The 27900-nt window shown below is 47.1% G+C and overlaps 1 protein-coding gene across 3 annotated transcripts in view; it reads left to right on the forward strand.

The window, feature by feature from the left end:
* Window positions 1–27900, forward strand: part of LOC123992538 (F-BAR and double SH3 domains protein 2-like) — a 94787-nt gene that overhangs the window by 37418 nt on the left and 29469 nt on the right. Inside the window, exons 4-11 of one of the 3 annotated variants that reach the window (XM_046293743.1) lie at window positions 14828–14907; window positions 15004–15148; window positions 15656–15789; window positions 19735–19789; window positions 21801–21929; window positions 24679–24801; window positions 24898–24993; window positions 27500–27574. In XM_046293743.1, coding sequence (XP_046149699.1) covers window positions 14828–14907; window positions 15004–15148; window positions 15656–15789; window positions 19735–19789; window positions 21801–21929; window positions 24679–24801; window positions 24898–24993; window positions 27500–27574 — 837 coding nt within the window. Of the gene's footprint in view, window positions 1–14827; window positions 14908–15003; window positions 15149–15655; window positions 15790–19734; window positions 19790–21800; window positions 21930–24678; window positions 24994–27499; window positions 27575–27900 lie in introns of all 3 variants that reach the window. The other 2 variants (XM_046293741.1, XM_046293744.1) reach the window with 2 other exon arrangements.

The raw sequence follows: 27900 nt of genomic DNA on the forward strand, positions 1-27900 counted from the left end.
CTGTGGTAGGGTCAGACTGGACTGGAATAGTTCTGTGGTAGGGTCAGACTGGACTAGAATAGTTCTGTGGTAGGGTCAGACTGGACTAGAATAGTTCTGTGGTAGGGTCAGACTGGACTGGGCTGGAATAGTTCTGTGGTAGGGTCAGACTGGACTGGAATAGTTCTGTGGTAGGGTCAGACTGGAGTAGTTCTGTGGTAGGGTCAGACTGGACTGGAATAGTTCTGTGGTAGGGTCAGACTGGACTGGAATAGTTCTGTGGTAGGGTCAGACTGGACTGGGCTGGAATAGTTCTGTGGTAGGGTCAGACTGGACTGGAATAGTTCTGTGGTAGGGTCAGACTGGAGTAGTTCTGTGGTAGGGTCAGAATGGAATAGTTCTGTGGTAGGGTCAGACTGGAATAGTTCTGTTGTAGGGTTCGACTGGACTGGAATAGTTCTGTGGTAGGGTTAGACTGGAATAGTTCTGTGGTAGGGTCAGACTGGACTAGAATAGTTCTGTGTTAGGGTCATACTGGAATAGTTCTGTGGTAGGGTCAGACTGGACTGGGCTGGAATAGTTCTGTGGTATGGTCAGACTGGACTAGAATAGTTCTGTGGTAGGGTCAGACTGGACTGGAATAGTTCTGTGGTAGGGTCAGACTGGACTGGAATAGTTCTGGGGTAGGGTCAGACTGGACTGGACTGGAATAGTTCTGTGGTAGGGTCAGACTGGACTGGAATAGTTCTGTGGTAGGGTCAGACTGGAATAGTTCTGTGGTAGGGTCAGACTGGACTGGAATAGTTCTGTGGTAGGGTCAGACTGGACTGGACTGGAATAGTTCTGTGGTAGGGTCAGACTGGACTGGAATAGTTCTGTGGTAGGGTCAGACTGGAATAGTTCTGTGGTAGGGTCAGACTGGAATAGTTCTGTGGTAGGGTCAGACTGGACTGGACTGGAATAGTTCTGTGGTAGGGTCAGACTGGACTGGACTGGAATAGTTCTGTGGTAGGGTCAGACTGGAATAGTTCTGTGGTAGGGTCAGACTGGAATAGTTCTGTGGTAGGGTCAGACTGGAATAGTTCTGTGGTAGGGTCAGACTGGAATAGTTCTGTGGTAGGGTCAGACTGGACTGGACTGGAATAGTTCTGTGGTAGGGTCAGACTGGAATCGAATAGTTCTGTGGTAGGGTCAGACTGGACTGGAATAGTTCTGTGGTAGGGTCAGACTGGACTGGAATAGTTCTGTGGTAGGGTCAGACTGGAATAGTTCTGTGGTAGGGTCAGACTGGACTAGAATAGTTCTGTGGTAGGGTCAGACTGGAATAGTTCTGTGGTAGGGTCAGACTGGAATAGTTCTGTTGTAGGGTTCGACTGGACTGGAATAGTTCTGTGGTAGGGTCAGACTGGACTGGAATAGTTCTGTGGTAGGGTCAGACTGGACTGGAATAGTTCTGTGGTAGGGTCAGACTGGACTAGAATAGTTCTGTGGTAGGGTCAGACTGGACTAGAATAGTTCTGTGGTAGGGTCAGACTGGACTGGGCTGGAATAGTTCTGTGGTAGGGTCAGACTGGACTGGAATAGTTCTGTGGTAGGGTCAGACTGGAATAGTTCTGTGGTAGGGTCAGACTGGACTGGAATAGTTCTGTGGTAGGGTCAGACTGGACTGGAATAGTTCTGTGGTAGGGTCAGACTGGACTGGGCTGGAATAGTTCTGTGGTAGGGTCAGACTGGACTGGAATAGTTCTGTGGTAGGGTCAGACTGGAGTAGTTCTGTGGTAGGGTCAGAATGGAATAGTTCTGTGGTAGGGTCAGACTGGAATAGTTCTGTTGTAGGGTCAGACTGGAATAGTTCTGTGGTAGGGTTAGACTGGAATAGTTCTGTGGTAGGGTCAGACTGGACTGGAATAGTTCTGTGGTAGGGTCAGACTGGACTGGAATAGTTCTGTGGTAGGGTCAGACTGGACTAGAATAGTTCTGTGGTAGGGTCAGACTGGAATAGTTCTGTGGTAGGGTCAGACTGGAATAGTTCTGTGGTAGGGTTAGACTGGAAATAGTTCTGTGGTAGGGTCAGACTGGAATAGTTCTGTGGTAGGGTCAGACTGGAATAGTTCTGTGGTAGGGTCAACTGGAGTTCTGTGGTAGGGTCAGACTGGACTGGAATAGTTCTGTGGTAGGGTCAGACTGGACTGGAATAGTTCTGTGGTAGGGTCAGACTGGAATAGTTCTGTGGTAGGGTCAGACTGGACTGAATAGTTCTGTGGTAGGGTCAGACTGGACTAGAATAGTTCTGTGGTAGGGTCAGACTGGACTAGAATAGTTCTGTGGTAGGGTCAGACTGGACTGGGCTGGAATAGTTCTGTGGTAGGGTCAGACTGGACTGGAATAGTTCTGTGGTAGGGTCAGACTGGAATAGTTCTGTGGTAGGGTCAGACTGGACTGGAATAGTTCTGTGGTAGGGTCAGACTGGACTGGAATAGTTCTGTGGTAGGGTCAGACTGGACTGGGCTGGAATAGTTCTGTGGTAGGGTCAGACTGGACTGGAATAGTTCTGTGGTAGGGTCAGACTGGAGTAGTTCTGTGGTAGGGTCAGAATGGAATAGTTCTGTGGTAGGGTCAGACTGGAATAGTTCTGTTGTAGGGTTCGACTGGACTGGAATAGTTCTGTGGTAGGGTTAGACTGGAATAGTTCTGTGGTAGGGTCAGACTGGACTAGAATAGTTCTGTGTTAGGGTCATACTGGAATAGTTCTGTGGTAGGGTCAGACTGGACTGGGCTGGAATAGTTCTGTGGTATGGTCAGACTGGACTAGAATAGTTCTGTGGTAGGGTCAGACTGGACTGGGCTGGAATAGTTCTGTGGTAGGGTCAGACTGGAATGGAATAGTTCTGTGGTAGGGTCAGACTGGAATAGTTCTGTGGTAGGGTCAGACTGGACTGGAATAGTTCTGTGGTAGGGTCAGACTGGACTGGAATAGTTCTGTGGTAGGGTCAGACTGGAATAGTTCTGTGGTAGGGTCAGACTGGAATAGTTCTGTGGTAGGGTTAGACTGGAATAGTTCTGTGGTAGGGTCAGACTGGAATAGTTCTGTGGTAGGGTCAGACTGGAATAGTTCTGTGGTAGGGTCAGACTGGAATAGTTCTGTGGTAGGGTCAGACTGGAATAGTTCTGTGGTCTGGTCAGACTGGAATAGTTCTGTGGTCGGGTCAGACTGGAATAGTTCTGTGGTAGGGTTAGACTGGAATGGAATAGTTCTGTGGTAGGGTCAGACTGGACTAGAATAGTTCTGTGGTAGGGTCAGACTGGACTGGAATAGTTCTGTGGTAGGGTCAGACTGGAATAGTTCTGTGGTAGGGTCAGACTGGAATGGAATAGTTCTGTGGTAGGGTTGGACTGGGCTGGAATAGTTCTGTGGTAGGGTTAGACTGGACTGGAATAGTTCTGTGGTAGGGTCAGACTGGACTGGAATAGTTCTGTGGTAGGGTCAGACTGGACTAGAATAGTTCTGTGGTAGGGTCAGACTGGACTAGAATAGTTCTGTGGTAGGGTCAGACTGGACTGGAATAGTTCTGTGGTAGGGTCAGACTGGACTGGAATAGTTCTGTGGTAGGGTCAGACTGGACTAGAATAGTTCTGTGGTAGGGTCAGACTGGACTGGAATAGTTCTGTGGTAGGGTCAGACTGGAATAGTTCTGTGGTAGGGTCAGACTGGAATAGTTCTGCGGTAGGGTCAGACTGGACTGGGCTGGAATAGTTCTGTGGTAGGGTTAGACTGGACTGGAATAGTTCTGGGGTAGGGTCAGACTGGACTGGAATATTTCTGTGGTAGGGTCAGACTGGACCGGGCTGGAATAGTTCTGTGGTAGGGTCAGACTGGACTAGAATAGTTCTGTGGTAGGGTCAGACTGGACTGGAATAGTTCTGTGGTAGGGTCAGACTGGAATAGTTCTGTGGTAGGGTCAGACTGGAATGGAATAGTTCTGTGGTAGGGTTAGACTGGAATGGAATAGTTCTGTGGTAGGGTCAGACTGGACTGGAATAGTTCTGTGGTAGGGTCAGACTGGACTGGAATAGTTCTGTGGTAGGGTCAGACTGGACTAGAATAGTTCTGTGGTAGGGTCAGACTGGACTAGAATAGTTCTGTGGTAGGGTCAGACTGGACTGGAATAGTTCTGTGGTAGGGTCAGACTGGACTGGAATAGTTCTGTGGTAGGGTCAGACTGGACTAGAATAGTTCTGTGGTAGGGTCAGACTGGACTGGAATAGTTCTGTGGTAGGGTCAGACTGGAATAGTTCTGTGGTAGGGTCAGACTGGAATAGTTCTGCGGTAGGGTCAGACTGGACTGGGCTGGAATAGTTCTGTGGTAGGGTTAGACTGGACTGGAATAGTTCTGGGGTAGGGTCAGACTGGACTGGAATAGTTCTGTGGTAGGGTCAGACTGGACCGGGCTGGAATAGTTCTGTGGTAGGGTCAGACTGGACTGGAATAGTTCTGTGGTAGGGTCAGACTGGACTGGCCTGGAATAGTTCTGTGGTAGGGTCAGACTGGAATAGTTCTGTGGTAGCGTTAGACTGGACTGGGCTGGAATAGTTCTGTGGTAGGGTCAGACTGGACTGGAATAGTTCTGTGGTAGGGTCAGACTGGACTTCTTCTCACATTGTCTGCCACCTGCTAAACAATCTACAACAAGCCCAAGGTCTCTCCCCTCCCTGGGTGGGGGCAGAATGTCCTGTAAGGAACACAGTGTTCCAGCCGGTCTGACGATAGCTCCATTAGTTTCTAACAAGGAACAGAAAGTCCTTGTTCAAATTCTTGACTAAAACTACACACATCAGATTTAGTGTTACGATTCTAATAAGATTCATACATTCATACAGTGACTGGGTAGTATTCTGTTTAGTTATAATTCTTCTTTAAATATATACATCATTTAGTCATTATTCATAAAAATCGTATAACAGTTAGACTGGACTGGAATAGTTCTGTGGTAGGGTCAGACTGGACTGGAATAGTTCTGTGGTAGGGTCAGACTGGACTGGAATAGTTCTGTGGTAGGGTCAGACTGGACTAGAATAGTTCTGTGGTAGGGTCAGACTGGACTGGAATGGACTAGTTTCTGTGGTAGGGTCAGACTGGACTAGAATAGTTCTGTGGTAAGGTCAGACTGGACTGGAATAGTTCTGTGGTAGGGTCAGACTGGACTGGAATTCTTACCGAATTCTGATGAGCACTTTGAACATGTTAGAAATGCTGTCCACATTTCCTTTTCCTCAGCCAACAAGAGCAACAAACCACAACATCACTAGCCTATGTCAATCTACTCTAGTAGAACAGTTTATGCTGCCTATTCTATTGGTCAGCTTGTCAAGAAAGAAATGCCTATTCTAAACAAACTCTGGGACAGTTGTGGGGCGATAGATCCCAAATTCATACAACCAGTAGGCCTAGGCTACATAAAAGAAAAACATTAAAAAGCAATGAGTGATGCAACAGATCAGAACTTTTAGCTTAAAATGTTGATCAACTATTGTTTATTCAAATTATAAGCGCAGCGATGCGCACAAGGCAGTAGGCATTCAAAACAACTGGGAAGTCGGAATTTTCACACTTCCGACTTCAGTATGTTCAAGACAACTGGGGATTCTTTTTTTTTGTTGAAAGATCATCGAACTTGGAATTACAACTCGGGAACTTGGGCTTCTTTCTAGAGCTCTGACTTCCGACCTGAAGCTGACTAATGATTTGACTTCAGTTACCAGTGGTCTTGAAAACACCAGAAGATGTTGCAGCAGCAGTTCTTGCGCTGCCTGACAGATTTTCCACTCTAAGGCTCTGTATCTGTATTCTGTACGCATGTGATAAATAAGAGCCTACATAACGAATATACTGTACAATGGCAGGAGGGTTCAGAGGGGGTTCAGGGAGGCAGAGGAGGGTTCAGGGGGGTTCAGAGGGGGTTCAGGGAGGCAGAGGAGGGTTCAGGGGGATTCAGAGGGGGGTTCAGGGAGGCAGAGGAGGGTTCAGGGGGATTCAGAGGGGGTTCAGGGAGGCAGAGGAGGTTTCAGGGGGGGTTCAGGAAGGCAGAGGAGGGTTCAGGGGGGGGGGTTCAGGGAGGCAGAGGAGGGAGACAGCGGTGCAGAATGCTTTAAGGCGGCAACCTAATTCAATATCTGTAAATCTGACTAAATATTAGCACTTCATATACTGGTGGGCAATAACCTTCAATCTGGATAACAACACAAAACAAATGATAAGGCTAGAGACATTTTTCTACCGACATAGACAACACCAAAACATGTCAGAGAGTAAGCATGGAGAACCAATCCCCAAAAGAAAACGAGACTCCTCGACTGACACAGACTGATTTATGATTTTTACTATCTTCAACGGTAAGTGTTGAAAATGACTTGCTGAAGTCCATGAATTGGGCATAGTTGAACTATTCCGTAAAGACATAACCGAGTTGAAGGCGAGTCTCGAGATGAGTGACGAAAAAGCAGCGACAATGGAGAAAGAAAAAAGCAAGTCAAAATCCGAAGTCAATACTACTGAAACGGACATTAAAGAACTTAAAGAAGAGAACGTGTTTCTGAGGGAAGCCTTAAACTACAGACTAGATCTTTGTGAGAAGAAAATCTGGTACTTACCAGTATTAAAGAGAATGAGAAGATCCAGAGTCTGGTCAAAGAATTCCTGCTTAAAAGGGCTACAGATCCCAGGTAGACAAAATCAAACTCCAACGTCTACATCATTTTGGACAGCGATACTGGCGCCCAATCGTTGCCAAATCTGCCTTCTTTAAAGAAAGCTGCCACCACCATGCTTCACTGTAGGGATGGTGCCAGTTTTCCTCCAGACGTGACGCTTGACATTCAGGCCAAAGACTTCAATCTTGGTTTCATCAGACCAGAGAATCTTGTTTCTCATGGTCTGATGGTCCTACAGGTGCCTTTTGGCAAACTCCAAACAGGCGGTCATGTGCATTTTACTGAGTAGGTTCTTCCGTCTGGCCACTCTACCATAAAGGCCTGATTGGTGGAGTGCTGCAGAGATAGTTGTCCTTCTGGAAGGTTCTCCCATCTCCACAGAGGACCTCTGGAGCTCTGTCAGAGTGACTATCGGGTTCTTGTTCACCTCCCTTGACCAAGGCCCTTCTCCCCCAATTGCTCAGTTTGGCCAGGCGGCCAGCTCTAGGAGGAGTCTTGGTGGTTCTTGGTCACCTCCCTGACCAAGGCCCTTCTCCCCCAATTGCTCAGTTTGGCCAGGCGGCCAGCTCTAGGAGGAGTCTTGGTGGTTCTTGGTCACCTCCCTGACCAAGGCCCTTCTCCCCCAATTGCTCAGTTTGGCCGGGCGGCCAGCTCTAGGAGGGTCTTGGTGGTTCTTGGTCACCTCCCTGACCAAGGCCCTTCTCCCCCAATTGCTCAGTTTGGCCGGGCGGCCAGCTCTAGTAGGAGTCTTGGTGGTTCTTGGTCACCTCCCTGACCAAGGCCCTTCTCCCCCAATTGCTCAGTTTGGCCGGGCGTCCAGCTCTAGGAGGAGTCTTGGTGGTTCTTGGTCACCTCCCTGACCAAGGCCCTTCTCCCCCAATTGCTCAGTTTGGCCGGGCGGCCAGCTCTCGGAGGAGTCTTGGTGGTTCTTGGTCACCTCCCTGACCGAGGCCCTTCTCCCCCAATTGCTCAGTTTGGCCAGGCGGCCAGCTCTAGGAGGAGTCTTGGTGGTTCTTGGTCACCTCCCTGACCAAGGCCCTTCTCCCCCAATTGCTCAGTTTGGCTGGGCGGCCAGCTCTAGTAGGAATCTTGATGGTTCTTGGTCACCTCCCTGACCAAGGCCCTTCTCCCCCAATTGCTCAGTTTGGCTGGGCGGCCAGCTCTAAGAGGAGTCTTGGTGGTTCTTGGGAACCTTCAATGCTGTAAAAAAACATGGTATCCTTCCCCAGATCTGTGCGTAGACACAATCATGTCTCTGAGCTCTAGGGACAATTCTTTCGACCTCATGGCTTGGTTTTTCCTCTGACAGTCACTGTCAACATGCTAGACCTTATAGAGACAGGTGTGTGCCTTTCCAAATCATGTCCAATCAAATGAATTTCCACAGGTGGACTCTAATCAAGTTGTAGAAATGGAAACAGGATGCACCTGAGCTCTATTTTGAGTCTCATAGCAAAGGGTCTGAATACTTATGTAAATAAGGTATTTTTGATACATTTGCTAAAAATCTTTAACTGTTTTCACTTTGTCATTATGGGGTATTGTGTGTAGATTGAGAAAATGAAAATATTTCAAATGGATTACCAGAAAATCGTACAATTTTAGAATAAGGTTGTAACATAACAAAATGTGGAAAACGACAGGGGGTCCTGGTACATATATGGAGTCATGTAGTAACCAAACAAGTATTAAACAAATCATATATATAATTGAGATTCTTCAAAGTAGACAACCTTTGCCTTGATGACAGCTTTGCACACTCTTGGCATCATCAATTCAAAATAATTTATCATTACAAGTAGTAGTAGTAGTAGTAGTTGTGTGTGTGTGTGTGTGTCGTGTAGGGTGTTTGTGTGTGTGTGTGTGTAGTGTAGGGTGTTTGTGTGTGTCTGTATTAGTGTGTGTAGTGTAGGGTGTTTGTGTGTGTCTGTATTAGTGTGTGTAGTGTTTGGGTGTTTGTTGTCTAGAGAACAATTGTCAGTCTGGAGTCTGGGTGTCCTCTGCCCGTGTCCTCTCTCATTCTGTCATCCCTCCCTCCTCCATTAGTCCTCTGTCCAGCTCATTTGTATAATTGCTGTGTGTGTCTTTGAGCAGTGTGTAGTGACAGGGTGTAGTGTACTATCTTATCTCATCGCTACAACTCCCGTACGGGCTCGGGAGAGACTGACAAGACACGGTCCTGGTCTGGTACTATACTGACAAGACACGGTCCTGGTCTGGTATGTACTGACAAGACACGGTCCTGGTCTGGTACTGTACTGACAAGACACGTGTCTGGTATCTACTGACAAGACACGGTCCTGGTCTGGTACTGTACTGACAAGACACGGTCCTGGTACTGTACTGACAAGACACGGTCCTGGTCTGGTCCTGACAAGACACGGTCCTGGTCTGGTACTGACAAGACACGGTCCTGGTCTGGTACTGTACTGACAAGACACGGTCCTGGTCTGTTAATGTACTGACAAGACACGGTCCTGTCTGGTACTGACAAGACACGGTCCTGGTACTGTACTGACAAGACAAGACGGTCCTGGTGCTGTACTGACAAGACAAGAGACGGTCCTGGTACTGTACTGACTAGACACGGTCCTGGTCTGGTCCTGACTAGACACGGTCCTGGTACTGTACTGACTAGACACGGTTCTGGTCTGGTCCTGATAAGACGCGGCCGTCCTGGTCTGGTACGGAGAAGATCGAACCAAAGAGAAGTATGACATGACCACATTTGTTGTTTAGTCAACCAATCAGCAGGAGAGGGCAGACTAGACCCGCCTCTGCCTGTGGGACGGCCTGTCACCACCTTCCATCACTTAGTAACCTCTCCATTGGTTTAGGTCAAATTTCACAGGTTAGGACTTTAGCATTGCATTAAATGGCCCTTGAGGGAGGGAGGGATGGTGAGAAGGATGGGGAGATGAAGAGAAGGTGTTTCATTTTGGGAGCAAGGGTCATGCCACCAGACGCTAGTAATCTGACCTGTCAGCACTCCCTCTCACTCCTCTTCTCTCTCTCTCTCCTTGCTTCCTCTCACTCCTCTTCTCTCTCTCTCCTCTTCTCTCTCGCCTCCTCTCTCTCTCCTCTCTTCCTCTCTCTCTCTCTCCTTGCTTCCTCTCTCTCTCCCTCTCTCTCTCTCCTTGCTTCCTCTCTCTCCTCTCTTCACCTCTCTCCTCTCTTCCTCAGTCAGCAGGAGAGGGCTCTCTCTCTCTCTCTCTCTCTCTCTCTCTCTCTCTTCTCTCTCTCTCTCTTCTTCTCTCTCCTTGCTTCCTCTCACTCCTCTTCTCTCTCTCTCTTTCATCTCTCTCTCCTCTCTCTCTCTCTCTCTCTCTCTCTCTTGCTTCCCTCTCTCTCTCTCTCTCTCTCTCTCTCTCCCTTGCTCCTCTCACTCCTCTTCTCTCTCTCTCTCTTGCTTCCTCTCTCTCCTTGCTTCCTCTCTCTCTCTTCTCTCTCTCTCTCTCTTCTCTCTCTCTCTCTCTTCCTCTCCTCTCTCTCTCTCTCTTTCTCCTCTTCTCTCTCTCTCCTTGCTTCCTCTCTCTCCTCTCTCTCTCTCTCCTTCTCTCCTCTCCCCTCCCTCTTCTCTCTCTCTCTCTCCTTGCTTCCTCTCTCTCTCCCTCTCTCTCTCTCCTTGCTTCCTCTCTCTCCTCTCCTCTCTTCTCTCTCTCTCTCTCTCTCTCCTCTCTTCCTCTCTCTCTCTCCTCTCTCTCTCTCACTCCTCTTCTCTCTCTCTCCTTGCTTCCTCTCTCTCATCTTCTGTCTCTCTCTCTCTCTCTCTCTCTCTCTCTCTCTCTCTCTCTCTCTCCTTGCTTCCTCTCTCTCTCTCTCTTCTCTCTCTCTCTCTCTCTCTCTCTCTCTCTCTCTCTCTCTCTCTCTCTCTCCTTGCTTCCTCTCACTCCTCTTCTCTCTCTCCTCTCTTCATCTCTCTCTCCCCTCTCTCTCTCTCTCTCTCTCTCTCTCTCTCCTTGCTTCCCCTCTCTCCTCTCTCTCTTCTCTCTCTCTCTCCTTGCTTCCTCTCACTCCTCTTCTCTCTCTCTCATTGCTTCCTCTCTCTCTCCTTGCTTCCTCTCTCTCCTCTTCTCTCTCTCTCTCTCTCCTCTTCTCTCTTCTCCTCTCTTCCTCTCCCTCTCACTCCTCTTCTCTCTCTCCTCTCTTCCTCTCTCTCTCCTTGCTTCCTCTCTCTCCTCTCTTCTCTCTCTCCCTCTCACTCCTCTTCTCTCTCTCTCCTTGCTTCCTCTCTCTCCTCTTCTCTCTCTCCTCTCTTCCTCTCTCTCTCCCCTCCCTCTCACTCCTCTTCTCTCTCTCTCCTTGCTTCCTCTCTCTCTCTTCTCTCTCTCCTCTCTTCCTCTCTCTCTCCCTCTCTCTCTCTCCTTGCTTCCTCTCTCTCCTCTTCTCTCTCTCCTCTCTTCCTCTCTCTCTCTCCTCTCTCTCCTCTCTTCCTCTCTCTCTCTCTCCTCTCTCTCCTCTCACTCCTCTTCTCTCTCTCTCCTCTCTCTCATCTTCTCTCTCTCCTCTCTTCCTCTCTCTCTCTCTCTCCTTGCTTCCTCTCTCTCTCTCTCTCTCTCTCTCTCTCTCTCTCTCTCTCCTCTCTCTCTCTCTCTCTCTCTCACTCCTCTTCCCTCTCTCTCCTCTCACTCCTCTTCTCTCTCTCCTCTCTTCCTCTCTCTCTCCCCTCTCTCTCTCTCCTTGCTTCCTCTCTCTCCTCTTCTCTCTCTCCTCTCTTTCTCTCTCTCGATCTCTCTCTCCTTGCTTTCTCTCCTCTCTCCTTATCTCTCTGTGTCTTTCAAGCCATCCTGAGAGAGAGATTGAGAGTATGAGCAGAGAAAGATTAGATGAGAGGCTGCATGCCTGTGGGATATGGGCGTCTCTCTTCCCCTGCTCTTTTTCTCTCTCTTTCTGTGCGTGTGCATGTTTGCGTGCAGGCCGGAGGTGACGGGGTGCGTAGTCTGAGTTATTTTGAGCCTCTACTTTGAGGTGGAAGAAGAGGGGGAGTTGGAAGAACAGAAAGAGGAGGCGGAGCGTGAGGAAGAGGAGGCGGACGGGGAGGAAAAGGCGGTGGAGGGGGATTTAGCGGGGGGTGGAGGGGGGATGGAGGTAGGTAAATAGAAGATCACTGCACCATTAAGAGCTGTTGAATGCCTCTCTCTCTCCGTTGCAGCTCCCCCCCCCTTTAATGATGTCCGTGGCAGAGAGAGGAGAGGCCACTTTACTGTGTCAGTTTAACCTCTCAGCCCTTTCCATCAGCACCACCCACTCTGCTCTGACTGTTTTGGTTAGGTGGTGGTGGTGGTGGTGGTGGTGTGTGTTTGTCAGTGCCTACAGTATGGTCTTGTTTTTCTATTACAGCTGTGATGCTGTCATTGGTCATATCTGTGCCATGTGTGTCCCATGGTGGGGAGTTAGAGGGGTCAGTGGTCCCCCAGGATGGAGCTTTCTCCCCAGGCCAGCACTCCCCCAAAACCACGGGCAGTGCTGAAGGTTTGAAGCAATCACATGAGGATAGTGGATACATGTTTGTGGCCTCATTTGCCATCTGTGTGATAGAGAAGAGAGAAATTGAGAAATGAGAGAGGGGAGAGGTAGAGAGAGAGAGAGAGGGGCTTGAGGGAGAGAGGGGCTTGAGGGAGAGAGGGGCTTGAGGGAGAGAGGGGCTTGAGGGAGAGAGGGGCTTGAGGGAGAGAGGGAGAGAGGGGGACTTGAGGGAGAGAGGAGAGAGGGGCTTGAGAGAGAGAGGAGAGAGGGGCTTGAGGGAGAGAGGAGAGAGAGAGGGGCTTGAGGGAGAGGAGAGGGGGCTTGAGGAAGAGCGGAGAGAGGGGCTTGAGGGAGAGAGGAGAGAGGGGCTTGAGGGAGAGAGGAGAGAGGGGCTTGAGGGAGAGGAGAGAGGGCTTGAGGGAGAGAGGAGAGAGGGGCTTGAGGGAGAGAGGAGAGAGGGGCTTGAGGGAGAGAGGAGAGAGGGGCTTGAGGAGAGAGGAGAGAGAGGGCTTGAGGGAGAGAGGAGAGAGGGGCTTGAGGAGGGAGAGAGGGAGAGAGGGCTTGAGGAGAGAGGGGCTTGAGGGAGAGAGGAGAGAGGGGCTTGAGGGAGAGGAGAGGGGCTTGAGGGAGGAGAGAGGGGCTTGAGGGAGAGAGGGGCTTGAGGGAGAGAGGGGCTTGAGGGAGAGAGGGGCTTGAGGGAGAGAGGGGAGAGGAGAGAGGGGCTTGAGGGAGAGAGGAGAGAGGGGCTTGAGAGGGGAGGACATCATCAAGCTGCCTTAAAGCTCTAGTTGTCCTGATTGCAACCAGCGCTTTGTTGTTGTTGCTGTTTTATTAATGTTTTATTAATGAGTGTTTTCTCATTAACTCAGGACTCTCTCTCCAACAGACACTATACAGTAGAACAGTAACCTATATCACACTGACACTATACAGGACAACAGTAACCTATATCACACTGACACTATACAGGAGAACAGTAACCTATATCACACTGACACTATACAGGAGAACAGTAACCTATATCACACTGACACTATACAGGAGAACAGTAACCTATATCACACTGACACTATACAGGACAACAGTCTCTCTCCAACAGACACTATACAGGAGAACAGTAACCTATATCACACTGACACTATACAGGAGAACAGTAACCTATATCACACTGACACTATACAGGACAACACTCTCTCCAACAGACACTATACAGGACAACAGTAACCTATATCACACTGACACTATACAGGACAACACTCTCTCTCCAACAGACACTATACAGGAGAACAGTAACCTATATCACTGACTATACAGGACAACACTCTCTCCAACAGACACTATAAAGGAGAACAGTAACCTATATCAGACTGACACTATACAGGACAAATGGTAACCTATATCACACTATACAGGAGAGCACTCTCTCTCCAACAGACACTATACAGGAGAACAGTAACCTATATCACACTGACACTATACAGGAGAGCACTCTCTCTCCAACAGACACTATACAGGAGAACAGTAACCTATATCACACTGACACTATACAGGAGAACAGTAACCTATATCACACTGACTCTATACAGGAGAACAGTAACCTATATCACACTGACACTATACAGGAGAACAGTAACCTATATCACACTGACTCTATACAGGAGAGCACTCTCTCTCCAACAGACACTATACAGGAGAACAGTAACCTATATCACACTGACACTATACAGGAGAACAGTAACCTATATCACACTATACAGGAGAACAGTAACCTATATCACACTATACAGGAGAACAGTAACCTATATCACACTGACACTATACAGGAGAACAGTAACCTATATCACACTATACAGGAGAACAGTAACCTATATCACACTGACACTATACAGGAGAACAGTAACCTATATCACACTGACACTATACAGGAGAACAGTAACCTATATCACACTGACACTATACAGGAGAACAGTAACCTATATCACACTGACACTATACAGGAGAACAGTAACCTATATCACACTATACAGGAGAACAGTAACCTATATCACACTATACAGGAGAACAGTAACCTATATCACACTATACAGGAGAACAGTAACCTATATCACACTATACAGGAGAACAGTAACCTATATCACACTATACAGGAGAACAGTAACCTATATCACACTATACAGGAGAACAGTAACCTATATCACACTATACAGGAGAACAGTAAGCTATATCACACTATACAGGAGAACAGTAACCTATATCACACTATACAGGAGAACAGTAAGCTATATTACACTATACAGGAGAACAGTAACCTATATATTTTTTTAACCTTTATTTTACTAGGCAAGTCAGTTAAGAACAAATTCTTAATTTCAATGACGGCCTAGGAATGGTGGGTTAACTGCCTGTTCAGGGGCAGAACGACAGATTTGTACCTTGTCAGCTCAGGGATCGGAACTTGCAACCTTTCGGTTACTAGTCCAACGCTCTAACCGCTAGGCTACCCTGATACTATACAGGAGAACAGTAACCTATATCACACTATACAGCAGAACAGTAACCTATATCACACTATACAGCAGAACAGTAACTTATATCACACTATACAGGAGAACAGTAATCTAATTTGTCTGCACTCTCTCCTCTCGTCTCTCTCTGTTGTTGCTGATCTATACAGGCTCTGCAGAAGCTGGCCAGTCAGTACCTGAAGAGGGATTGGCCAGGCATCAAACCAGAGGACCAAGGCACAGACTACAGGTGAGTAGAGGACAGGCCTCTGCTATCAGCTTCGACCACAACATGACACTGTTCTTGATTGGCTAGCAGTCTTCATCTTGCGTAAACTGTGTGTAGGAATGTGTATGCTGTGTGGCGGTCCTATCTGAAGGGGACAGTACAGGTGACTCAGTCTCGCATCAATGTGTGTGACAACTACAAGAATGACATCTCAGATCCTGCTAAAACTGTACGGCTATACAAGGAACAGCAGCTCAACAAGGTGTGTGTGTGTCCTAATCTAATATACTATTTCTATGTGTAACCGCTGTCCCTCTGTGTGTAGACTAAATCAATCAAATGTATGTATTTATAAAGTCCTTCTTACATCAGCTGATGTCACAAAGTGCTATACAGAAACCCAGCCTAAAACCTCAAACAGCAAGCAATGCAGGTGTAGAAACTATAATGTGTGTGTGTTGACTGCGGTCTCTCTGTGCTGTGTGTAGACTATAATGTGTGTGTGTGACTGCTGTCTCTCTGTGCTGTGTGTAGACTACAATGTGTGTGTGTGTGACTGCTGTCTCTCTGTGCTGTGTGTAGACTATAATGTGTGTGTGTTGACTGCTGTCTCTCTGTGCTGTGTGTAGACTATAATGTGTGTGTGTGACTGCTGTCTCTCTGTGCTGTGTGTAGACTATAATGTGTGTGTGTGACTGCTGTCTCTCTGTGCTGTGTGTAGACTATAATGTGTGTGTGTGTGACTGCTGTCTCTCTGTGCTGTGTGTAGAGTATAGAACAGTTGAATCGTATCCAGGTGGAGCTGCAGGACTCTGTGAAGGACCTGGCCAAAGCCAAGAAGAAATACTACGACTCAGAACAGGTGGCTCAGGCCATTCGAGAGAAGGCTGACATCGAGGCCAAGTAGGTGGACAGACCTACCTCTCAACCCTAACCCAACCACACCCTAACCCAACCACACTCAGACCTACCTCTCAACCCTAACCCAACCACACTCAGACCTACCTCTCAACCCTAACCCAACCACACTCAGACCTACCTCTCAACCCTAACCCAACCACACCCAGACCTACCTCTCAACCCTAACCCAACCACACTCAGACCTACCTCTCAACCCTAACCCAACCACTTTCAACCCTAACCCAAACACACTCAGACCTACCTCTCAACCCTAACCCAACCACACTCAGACCTACCTCTCAACCCTAACCCAACCAAACCCTAACCCAACCACACTCAGACCTACCTCTCAACCCTAACCCAACCACACCCTAACCCAACCACACTCAGACCTACCTCTCAACCCTAACCCAACCACACCCAGCCCTACCTCTCAACCCTAACCCAACTACACCCAGACCTACCTCTCAACCCTAACCCAACCACACCCTAACCCAACCACACTCAGACCTACCTCTCAACCCTAACCCAACTACACCCAGACCTACCTCTCAACCCTAACCCAACCACACCCTAACCCAACCACACTCAGACCTACCTCTCAACCCTAACCCAACTACACTCAGACCTACCTCTCAACCCTAACCCAACCACACCCTAACCGAACCACACTGAGACCTACCTCTCAACCCTAACCCAACCACTCTCAACCCTAACCCAACCACACTCAGACCTACCTCTCAACCCTAACCCAACCACACCCTAACCCAACCACACTCAGACCTACCTCTCAACCCTAACCCAACCACTCTCAACCCTAACCCAACCACACTCAGACCTACCTCTCAACCCTAACCCAACCACTCTCAACCCTAACCCAACCACACTCAGACCTACCTCTCAACACTCAGACCTACCTCTCAACACTCAGACCTACCTCTCAACACTCAGACCTACCTCTCAACACTCAGACCTACCTCTCAACACTCAGACCTACCTCTCAACACTCAGACCTACCTCTCAACACTCAGACCTACCTCTCAACACTCAGACCTACCTCTCAACACTCAGACCTACCTCCCAACCACACTCAGACCTACCTCTCAACACTCAGACCTACCTCCCAACCACCGAGACCAGGGGAAAGTGTAAAAGTGTAAAGTGTAAAAGATGGAGAGAGAGAGTTGCAGTAGGGTGGCAGTGTTACTCTCCTGACTGGCTCTGTTCCTTATCACTCACTATAAAGCAGCAGGAACTCACATAGGAACTCTCTGTGTCTCTGTCTGTCTGTCTGTCTGTCTGTCTGTCTGTCTGTCTGTCTGTCTGTCTGTCTGTCTGTCTGTCTGTCTGTCTGTCTGTCTGTCTGTCTGTGTCTGTCTGTCTGTCTGTCTGTCTGTCTGTCTGTCTGTCTGTCTGTCTGTCTGTCTGTCTGTCTGTCTGTCTGTCTGTCTGTCTGTCTGTCTGTCTGTCTGTCTGTCTGTCTGTCTGTCTGTCTGTCTGTCTGTCTGTCTGTCTGTCTGTCTGTCTGTCTGTCTGTCTGTCTGTCTGTCTGTCTGTCTGTCTGTCTGTCTGTCTGTCTGTCTGTCTGTCTGTCTGTCTGTCTGTCTGTCTGTCTGTCTGTCTGTCTGGCTGTCTGTCTGGCTGGCTGGCTGGCTGGCTGGCTGGCTGGCTGGCTGGCTGGCTGGCTGGCTGGCTGGCTGGCTGGCTGGCTCTTGCTCTGTCTGTCTGTCTGTCTGTCTGTCTGTCTGTCTGTCTGTCTGTCTGTCTGTCTGTCTGTCTGTCTGTCTGTCTGTCTGTCTGTCTCTGTCTGTCTGTCTGTCTGTCTGTCTGTCTGTCTGTCTGTCTGTCTGTCTGTCTGTCTGTCTGTCTGTCTGTCTGTCTGTCTGTCTGTCTGTCTGTCTGTCTGTCTGTCTGTCTGTCTGTCTGTCTGTCTGTCTGTCTGTCGCTCGCTCGCTCGCTCGCTCTCTGTCTCTCGCTCTGTCTGTCTCTCGCTCGCTATCTGTCTCTCGCTCGCTCTCTGTCTGTCTCTCGCTCGCTCTCTGTCTGTCTCTCGCTCGCTCTCTGTCTGTCTCTCGCTCGCTCTCTGTCTGTCTCTCGCTCGCTCTCTGTCTGTCTCTCGCTCGCTCTCTGTCTGTCTCTCGCTCGCTCTCTGTCTGTCTCTCGCTCGCTCTTTCTCGCTCTGTCTGTCTGTCTCTCGCTCTGTCTGTCTCTCGCTCTGTCTGTCTCTCGCTCTGTCTGTCTCTCGCTCTGTCTGTCTCTCGCTCTGCTCTGTCTCTCACTCTGCCTGTCTCTCGCTCTGTCTGTCTCTCTGTCTATCTCTCTCTGTCTCGGTTTCAATTCAAGGGGCTTTATTAACATGGGAAACATACAGTTGAAGTTTACATACACTTAGGTTGGAGTCATTAAAACTCGTTTTTCAACCACTCCATAAATTTCTTGTCAACAAACTATAGTTTTGGCAAGTTGGTTAGGACATCTACTTTGTGCATGACACAAGTCATTTTTCCAACAATTGTTTACAGACAGATTATTTCACTTATAATTTCACTGTATCACAATTCCAGTGGGTCAGAAGTTTACATACACTAAGTTGACTGTGCCTTTAAACAGCTTGGAAAATTCCATGCAATTAAGTCATGTCTTCAGAAGCTTCTGATAGGCTAATTGACATAATTTGAGTCAATTGGAGATGTACCTGTGGATGTATTTCAAGGTCTACCTTCAAACTCAGTGCCTCTTAGTTTGACATCACGGGAAAATCAAAAGAAATCAGCCAAGACCTCAGAAACAAAATTATAGACCTCCACAAGTCTGGTTCATCCTTGGGAGCAATTTCCAAACGCCTGAAGGTACCACGTTCATCTGTACAAACAATAGTACGCAAGTATAAACACCATGGGACCATGCAGCCGTCATACCGCTCAAGAAGGAGACAAGTTCTGTCTCCTAGAGATGAACGGACTTTGGTTTGAAAAGTGCAAATCATTCCCAGAACAACATCAAAGGACCTTGTGAAGATGCTGGAGGAAACAGATACAAAAGTATCTATATCCACAGTAAAATGAGTCCTATATCGACATAACCTGAAAGGCCGCTCAGCAAGGAAGAAGCCACTGCTCCAAAACCACCATAAAAAAGCCAGACTATGGTTTGCAACTGCACATGGGGACAAAGATCATACTTTTTGGAGAAATGTCCTCTATTCTGTTGAAACAAAAATAGAACTGTTTGACCATCGTTATGTTTGGAGGAAGAACTTGCAAGCCGAAGAACACCATCCCAACTGTGAAGAACGGGGGTGGCAGCATCATGTTGTGGGGGTGCTTTGCTGCAGGAGGGACTGGTGCATTTCACAAAATAGATGGCATCATGAGGCAGGGAAAATTATGTGGATAAATTGAAGCAACATCTCAAGATATCAGTCAGGAAGTTAAACCTTTGTCGCAAATGGTTCTTCCAAATGGACAATGACCCCAAGAATGCCTCCAAAGTTGTGGCAAAATGGCTTAAGGACAACAAAGTCAAAGTTTTGGAGTGGCCATCACATAGCCCTGACTTTAATCCGATTTGTAGGCAGAACTGATAAAGCTGGTGCGAGCAAAGAGGTCTACAAACCTGACTCAGTTACACCAGCTCTGTCAGGAGGAATGAGCCAAAATTCACCTTCCCTTTGTGGGAAGCTTGTGGAAGGCTACCTGAAACGTTTGACCCAAGTTAAACAATTTAAAGGCAATGCTACCAAATACTAATTGAGTGTATGTAAACTTCTGACCCACTGGGAATGTAATCAAAGAAATAAAAGCTGAAATAAATCATTCTCTCTACTATTATTCTGACATTTCACCTTCTTAAAGTAAAATATAAAACATCTGAGTTGATTTCTAATGCATGATCAGTCTCGGGTCTAGGATTGATCTGAGTTGATTGATGTGGTCTGTTGTCTCTCAGGTCAAAGCTGGGTCTGTTTCAGTCCAGGATTAGTTTACAGAAAGCCAACGTTAAGGTAAGCACTCTTCCTCAAACCACATGTTGGTATGCAGAGCAATCTGGCCTGCTGTTTAACACTCTCTCTCAATTCAATTCAATTAAATTCAATTCAAGGGCCTTATTGGCATGGGAAACATGTGTTAACATTGCCAAAGCAAGTGAGGTAGACAACATACAAAGTGAATATATAAAGTGAATAACAACAACTGTCTCTCTGTCTCTGTCTCTGTCTCTCTGTCTCTGTCTCTCTGTCTCTGTCTCTCTGTCTCTGTCTCTCTGTCTCTGTCTCTGTCTCTCTGTCTCTCTGTCTCTGTCTCTCTCTCTCTCTCTCTCTCTCTCTCTCTCTCTCTCTCTGTCTCTGTCTCTGTCTCTGTCTGTCTCTGTCTCTGTCTCTGTCTCTGTCTCTGTCTCTGTCTCTGTCTCTGTCTCTGTCTCTGTCTCTCTCTCTCTCTCTCTCTCTCTCTCTCTCTCTCTCTCTCTCTCTGTCTCTCTGTCTCTCTGTCTCTCTGTCTTTCTGTCTCTCTGTCTCTCTGTCTTTCTGTCTCTCTGTCTCTCTCTGTCTCTCTCTCTCTCTGTCATTGTCTCTCTCTCTCTGTCACTCTGTCTCTCTGTCATTGTCTCTCTCTCTCTCTCTCTCTCTCTCTCTCTCTCTCTCTCTCTCTCTGTCTCTCTCTCTCTCTCTGTCTCTCTGTCTCTCTCTCTCTGTCATTGTCTCTCTCTCTGTCACTCTGTCTGTCTCTCTCATTCTGTCGGTCCTTCTCTCTCTCTCTCTCTCTCTCTCTCTCTCTCTCTCTCTCTCTCTCTCTCTCTCTCTCTCTCTCTCTCTCTCTCTCTCTCTGTCACTCTGTCTCTCTCATTCTGTGTCTGTCAATTCAATTCAATTCAATTCAAGGGCTTTATTGGCATGGGAAACATGTGTTAACATTGCCAAAGCAAGTGAGGTAGATAATATATAAAGTGAATATATAAAGTGAAATAAACAATAAAGGTAAACAGTAAACATTACACATAGAGAAGTTTCAAAACAATAAAGACATTACAAATGTCATATTATATATACAGTGTTTTAACAATGTACAAATGGTTAAAGGACACAATCGTGGTCCTTCTGTAGCTCAGTTGGTAGAGCATGGCGCTTGTAACGCCAGGGTAATGGGTTCGATCCCCGGGACCACCCATACATAGAATGTATGCACACATGACTGTAAGTCGCTTTGGATAAAAGCGTCTGCTAAATGGCATATATTATTATTATATATTATCTAAATTAAATAAGCATAAATATGGGTTGTATTTACAATGGTGTTTGTTCTTCACTGGTTGCCCACAGGTCACAAATCTTGCTGCTGTGATGGCACACGGTGGTATTTCACCCAGTAGATATGGGAGTTTATCAAAATTGTATTTGTTTTCTAATTCTTTGTGGATCTGTGTAATCTGAGGGAAATATGTCTCTCTAATATGGCCATACATTGGGCAGGATTTTAGGAAGTGCATCTCAGTTTCCACCTCATTTTGTGGGCAGTGAGCACATAGCCTGTCTTCTCTTGAGAGCCATGTCTGCCTACGGCGGCCTTTCTCAATAGCAAGGCTATGCTCACTGAGTCTGTACATAGTCAAAGCTTTCCTTAAGTTTGGGTCAGTCACAGGGGTCAGGTATTCTGCCACTGTGTCCTCTCTGTTTAGGGCCAAATAGTATTCTAGTTTGCTCTGTTTTTTTGTTAATTACTTGAAATTGAAAATAATTATCTTCTTGTTTTCTCATGATTTGGTTGGGTCTAATTGTGCTGCTGTCCTGGGGCTCTGTGGGGTCTGTTTGTGTTTGTGAACAGAGCCCCAGGGCCAGCTTGCTTAGGGTTCATCTCTCTGTAGGTGATGGCTTTGTTATGGATGGTTTGGGAATCGCTTCCTTTTAGGTGGTTATAGAATTGAACGGCTCTTTTCTAGATTTTGCTAATTAGTGGGTATCGGCCTAATTCTGCTCTGCATGCATTATTTGGTGTTCTACGTTGTCTGTCTCTGTCTAGTTGAAAGCCAAGAGGAGTGACTGTAACTCTAAAGCAACCCATGCCAGGAATGACTACCTGTTAACCTTGGCAGCAGCCAACGCTCACCACGACCGCTACTACCACACAGACCTGCTGCACTGTATACAGGTACCACACACACACACACACACACACACACACACACACACACACACACACACACACACACACACACACACACACACACACACACACACACACACACACACACACACACACACACACACACACACACACACACACACACATTAGGCCTTAGTGACTGGTTGGTGAGGTGAATGACAGTGGAACCTCTAGACTGTGAGATAATCACATCCACTCCCACACAGACAGACACATGCGTCAGAGATACAGAATCTTTAGTGTTCAGACATCATAGTGTTGACGCTCAACTTTTAGCATGCTTCACAAACACACAAACACCTCAGCCACTGCTCGGTGTGTCAGCTTACTGTATCTCAGGTCATGAACTCATCTCACATTAAGACACACACACACACACACACTCACACACACACACTCACACACACACACACTCACACACACTCACACACACACACACACTCACACACACACACTCACACACACACACTCACACACATACACTCACACACACACACAAACTCACATGCTGTGATAGGAAGAAGGGTTCACTAATTACTCTTCTAACTGTCTCATCCCCCTTCCCCTTCTCTCCTCCTCTCCCCCTTCCTCTCCTCCTTCCCCTTCTCTTCCTCTCCTCCTTCCCCTTCTCTCCACCTTCCCCTCTCCTCCTTCCCATTCTCTCCTTCTCTCCTCCTTCCCCTTCTCTCCTCTCCTCCTTCCCCTTCTCTCCTCTCCTCCTTCCCCTTCTCTCCTTCTCTCCTCCTTCCCCTTCTCTCCTTCTCTCCTCCTTCCCCTTCTCTCCTCCCCTCCTTCCCCTTCTCTCCTTCTCTCCTCCTTCCCCTTCTCTCCTCCTTCCCCTTCTCTCCTCCTCTCCCTTCTCCTTCTCTCCTCCTTCCCCTTCTCTCCTCCTTCCCCTTCTCCCTTTCTCTCCTCTTTCCCTTTCTCTCCTCTTTCCCCTTCTCTCCTCCTTCCCTTTCTCTCCTCTTTCCCCTTCTCTCCTCTTTCCCCTTCTCTCCTCCTTCCCTTTCTCTCCTCTTTCCCCTTCTCTCCTCCTTCCCTTTCTCTCCTCTTTCCCCTTCTCTCCTCTTTCCCCTTCTCTCCTCTTTCCCCTTCTATCCTCTTTCCCCTTCTCTCCTCCTTCCCTTTCTCTCCTCTTTCCCCTTCTCTCCTCCTTCCCCTTCTCTCCTCCTTTCCTCCTTCTCCTTCTCTCCTTCGTTCCTCCTTCTCTCTCTCCCCTCTCGCTATCTCTGGCTGTGGTGCTGTCGTGAACCCTAGGATACTGTATGTGACTGTATTGAACCCCAGGATACTGTATGTGACTGTATTGAACCCTAGGATACTGTATGTGACTGTATTGAACCCCAGGATACTGTATGTGACTGCTGAGAGACTCTCTCGTCCATAATAGATAGATAGACACACACACACACACACACACACACACACACACACACACACACACACACACACACACACACACACACACACACACACACACACACACACACACACACACACACACACACACACACACCAGTTCAGGGCATCAACCACACATACAAGCTGCTGTTATCACTCCTCCTCTCCCACTCCCTGTACTTGAGAATATAATGCTTCATTCGTCCTGTGAGGTCATCCCTGGTTAGGGAGGATTGTTGAAGTCAGAAAGTGATAATCAGAATGTCTAGATGGTTGATTACCTCAACCAAGGAAGGAGTTGGAACAGGGCCCATCTCTCCACCCCGCCCCTCTCTCACACACACACACACACACACACACACACACACACACACACACACACACACACACACACACACACACACACACACACACACACACACACACACACACACACACACACACACACACACACACACACACACACACACACACACACACACACACACACACAGCTATGTGTTAGCTGTTTGTACTGAATGATGCAGTTGGTGCCACAGAGAAATGTGATGTGTGTCTTTTTCTGGCCACTTGAATAATTCTGTTGTTCACACTGCCCTACATGGATGAGTGGAGAGAGGGATGAGGGGAAGGGAGGGATGAGGAAGGGAGGGTAAGGGTTCGGTAGTACTTTTGGGACTAGCCTCCACCCTCAATGACGGAATTTCCCTAGATTTGTCATCGTGCCATTGTTTCAGCTGTGTGTGTGTGGGGGTTGGATAGGGCTATAGTGCTGTCTGCTGTTGGGAAAGATGAAGGGGGTCAGATTATTATCCAACTAGAGAACACACAGACCCACACACAGATCCATACATCCTCTGCATCGTCAAACAACAGGTCTTTCCTGCGCTATCTTCCTCCCTCAGTCTATCCTTCTTCTTCCTCCACCTTCTCCCTGCTTGTACTACAGTATCCATCCAGTCTATTAGCTGTTAATGATTCATTACTGTCTCTATCCATTCATATCTCTCTCTCTCTTCTCTCTCTCTCTCTCTCTCTCTCTCCTCTCCTCTCTCTTCTCTCTCTCTCTCTCTCTCTCTCTCTCTCTCTCTCTCTCTCTCTCTCCTCTCCTCTCCTCTCCCTCTCTCTCTCTCTCTCTCTCTCTCTCTCTCTCTCTCTCTCTCTCTCTCTCTCTCTCTCTCTTCTCTCTTCTCTCTTCTCTCTTCTCTCTTCTCTCTTCTCTCTTCTCTCTTCTCTCTTCTCTCTTCTCTCTTCTCTTTCTCTTTCTCTTTCTCTTTCTCTTTCTCTTCTCTCTCTCTCCTGTCTCTGTCTCTCCTGTCTCTGTCTCTCTCAGGAGTTGGATGGCGGGATATATAACCATGTGAAGGACTATCTGATCTCTATCTGTCAGACAGAGCTGGAGGCCTTTCAGGTCATACACAACACCTTCCAGTTCCTACTGGACAAATCCACCCGGGTGAGACAGCTGTGTGGGTGTTTCTGCGTGTGGGTGTTTCTGCGTGTGGGTGTTTCTGCGTGTGGGTGTAATCCTGTATATCTCTTTCTCTCTCAGGTGGTGCAGGAGTTTAACCAGCAGCTCTTCATGCAGGAGAACCCTGTGTTTCATAAAGCACAAGACTTCCAGTTCCAACCCAGCGACTGTGACACGGTGAGACACACACACACACAGTCAGACAGACACACACACTAACAGGCTTCCTGAATCTGAGATGTCCTTACTTAACCCTCTCCAACCCTGTTCTCTGTTCATATGCTGTGTTCATGTGCTCGCCTCACGGAAACGTTCCAAGTACAGAGCGACTTTCCAAACAAGCTACCGTGACGATCTTCCCATGGGAGATTCTGAGGAGCACTTGAACACAGCATTACTCTTCACTGTGTTAATAAAAAATATACAAATGTTAACCTTTATTTAACCTGGCAAGTCAGTTGAGAACAAATTCTTATTTACAATGACGGCCTACCCCGGCCAAACCCGACGACGCTGGGTCAATTGTGCGCCGCCCTATGGGACTCCCAATCACGGCCGGTTGTGATACAGCCTGGAATCGACCCAGGGTGTCTGTAGTGACGCCTCAAGCACTGAGATTCAGTGCCTTAGACCGCTGCGCCACTCGGGAGCCACCCACAGTTAACACTGAGTACGTTTACACGTACATTAATCATTTGATTATAATCTGATTATAGATTCACTCATGTAAACACTCTGCTTATCTTATTCGGCGTCAGGTCAAAATCTAGATAAACATAAACCGATTAAAACACCTGGTTTTCTAAACAATCTTTCAAATGATTAGGACATTTAAACACCTTAATGGGCGTTCCAGCAGTGTATGTGATCTGAGCATGTTCCAGCACCAGCCAAGCGAGCCTCCCTCTTTGTGAAGTGAAGTGAGTTTGGAACAACTGAATGTGTTGGTCTTAGAAGTAGTTTTCACATGTAAACTTTAGATGCCCAAACTCAGAATCAAATATGCTTCCCAAAAATAGCATGGTCACTGTGGTAGAATGTTTATATAGATAGGAGATGTTCTACATTTATCAGAGTGACATCAGGTCTCCTGATCCCAGATGTGTCCATGTAAACACGATTATTAGGGGAATCATTCTTCTTACAAAACATGTGAACATTTTAAACAAACTATTATATTAACCTGACTATCCACGATGATTACATTATTGTGTGCATATAACCATACTCACTGTCTCTGTGCCTTCACATGTTGAAACAGTCCTACAGTAAACCTATCTGTTAAGTCTGTAGTCTCTATCTTACTGTCTTTTTGCACTGCACTATAACACCTACAGTCAGTGTTTGACTTGGTCTGAAATGGGTGTCGGTAACACAGGGACTACACAATACTGTTGGGTTAATATTCTATAAGAGGAACAGGGACTACACAATACTGTTGGGTAATATTCTATAAGAGGAACAGGGACTACACAATACTGTTGGGTTAATATTCTATAAGAGGAACAGGGACTACACAATACTGTTGGGTTAATATTCTATAAGAGGAACAGGAACCCACAATACTGTTGAGTTAATATTCTATAAGAGGAACAGGGACTACACAATACTGTTGAGTTAATATTCTATAAGAGGAACAGGGACTACACAATACTGTTGGGTTAATATTCTATAAGAGGAACAGGAACCCACAATACTGTTGAGTTAATATTCTATAAGAGGAACAGGGACTACACAATACTGTTGAGTTAATATTCTATAAGAGGAACAGGGACTACACAATACTGTTGAGTTAATATTCTATAAGAGGAACAGGGACTACACAATACTGTTGGGTTAATATTCTATAAGAGGAACAGGGACTACACAATACTGTTGGGTTAATATTCTATAAGAGGAACAGGAACCCACAATACTGTTGAGTTAATATTCTATAAGAGGAACAGGGACTACACAATACTGTTGAGTTAATATTCTATAAGAGGAACAGGGACTACACAATACTGTTGAGTTAATATTCTATAAGAGGAACAGGGACTACACAATACTGTTGGGTTAATATTCTATAAGAGGAACAGGGACTACACAATACTGTTGAGTTAATATTCTATAAGAGGAACAGGGACTACACAATATTGTTGGGTTAATATTCTATAAGAGGAACAGGGACTACACAATACTGTTGAGTTAATATTCTATAAGAGGAACAGGGACTACACAATACTGTTGAGTTAATATTCTATAAGAGGAACAGGGACTACACAATACTGTTGAGTTAATATTCTATAAGAGGAACAGGGACTACACAATACTGTTGAGTTAATATTCTATAAGAGGAACAGGGACTACACAATACTGTTGAGTTAATATTCTATAAGAGGAACAGGGACTACACAATACTGTTGGGTTAATATTCTATAAGAGGAACAGGAAGTCAAGCAGTAGGACATGTGAAGTGGTGGTACTCAGCTCCGGTGAGCTCCTTCCCAAGTCAAGCACTGAATACTGTACGTACATGTCTCTCTCTCTCTCTCTCTGTCTCTACAAACTATTTTCCATTCATTGTCTTACTCCTTCAAACCTTTTCAACCTTTGCTAACTCTTTCTCTCCTAACTATTTCCACTAACGTCTATCTGTGTGTGCTTGATCATGCGCACGTGTGTGTGTATGTGTGTGTGTCAGACTCTGAGCTCGGTGCAGAAGTTGGTGGACATTGAGCCTTCGCCCATCAGTGTCATGAGGATGACGCTGGCACAGGTAGACCTAACCACTAGTCTCTACCCTCCAACCATCTAGAACCATAACATGACCCTGACACATGTAGACCAAACCACTAGTCTCTACCCTCCAACCATCTAGAACCATAACATGACCCTGACACAGGTAGACCTAACCACTAGTCTCTACCCTCCAACCTAACCACTAGTCTCTACCCTCCAACCTAACCACTAGTCTCTACCCTCCACCCTAACCACTAGTCTCTACCCTCCAACCATCTAGAACCATAACATGACCCTGACACAGGTAGACCTAACCACTAGTCTCTACCCTCCAACCTAACCACTAGTCTCTACCCTCCAACC

Source organism: Oncorhynchus gorbuscha, linkage group LG13 (genome assembly GCF_021184085.1).
Source record: "Oncorhynchus gorbuscha isolate QuinsamMale2020 ecotype Even-year linkage group LG13, OgorEven_v1.0, whole genome shotgun sequence".
NCBI lineage: Eukaryota > Metazoa > Chordata > Actinopteri > Salmoniformes > Salmonidae > Oncorhynchus > Oncorhynchus gorbuscha.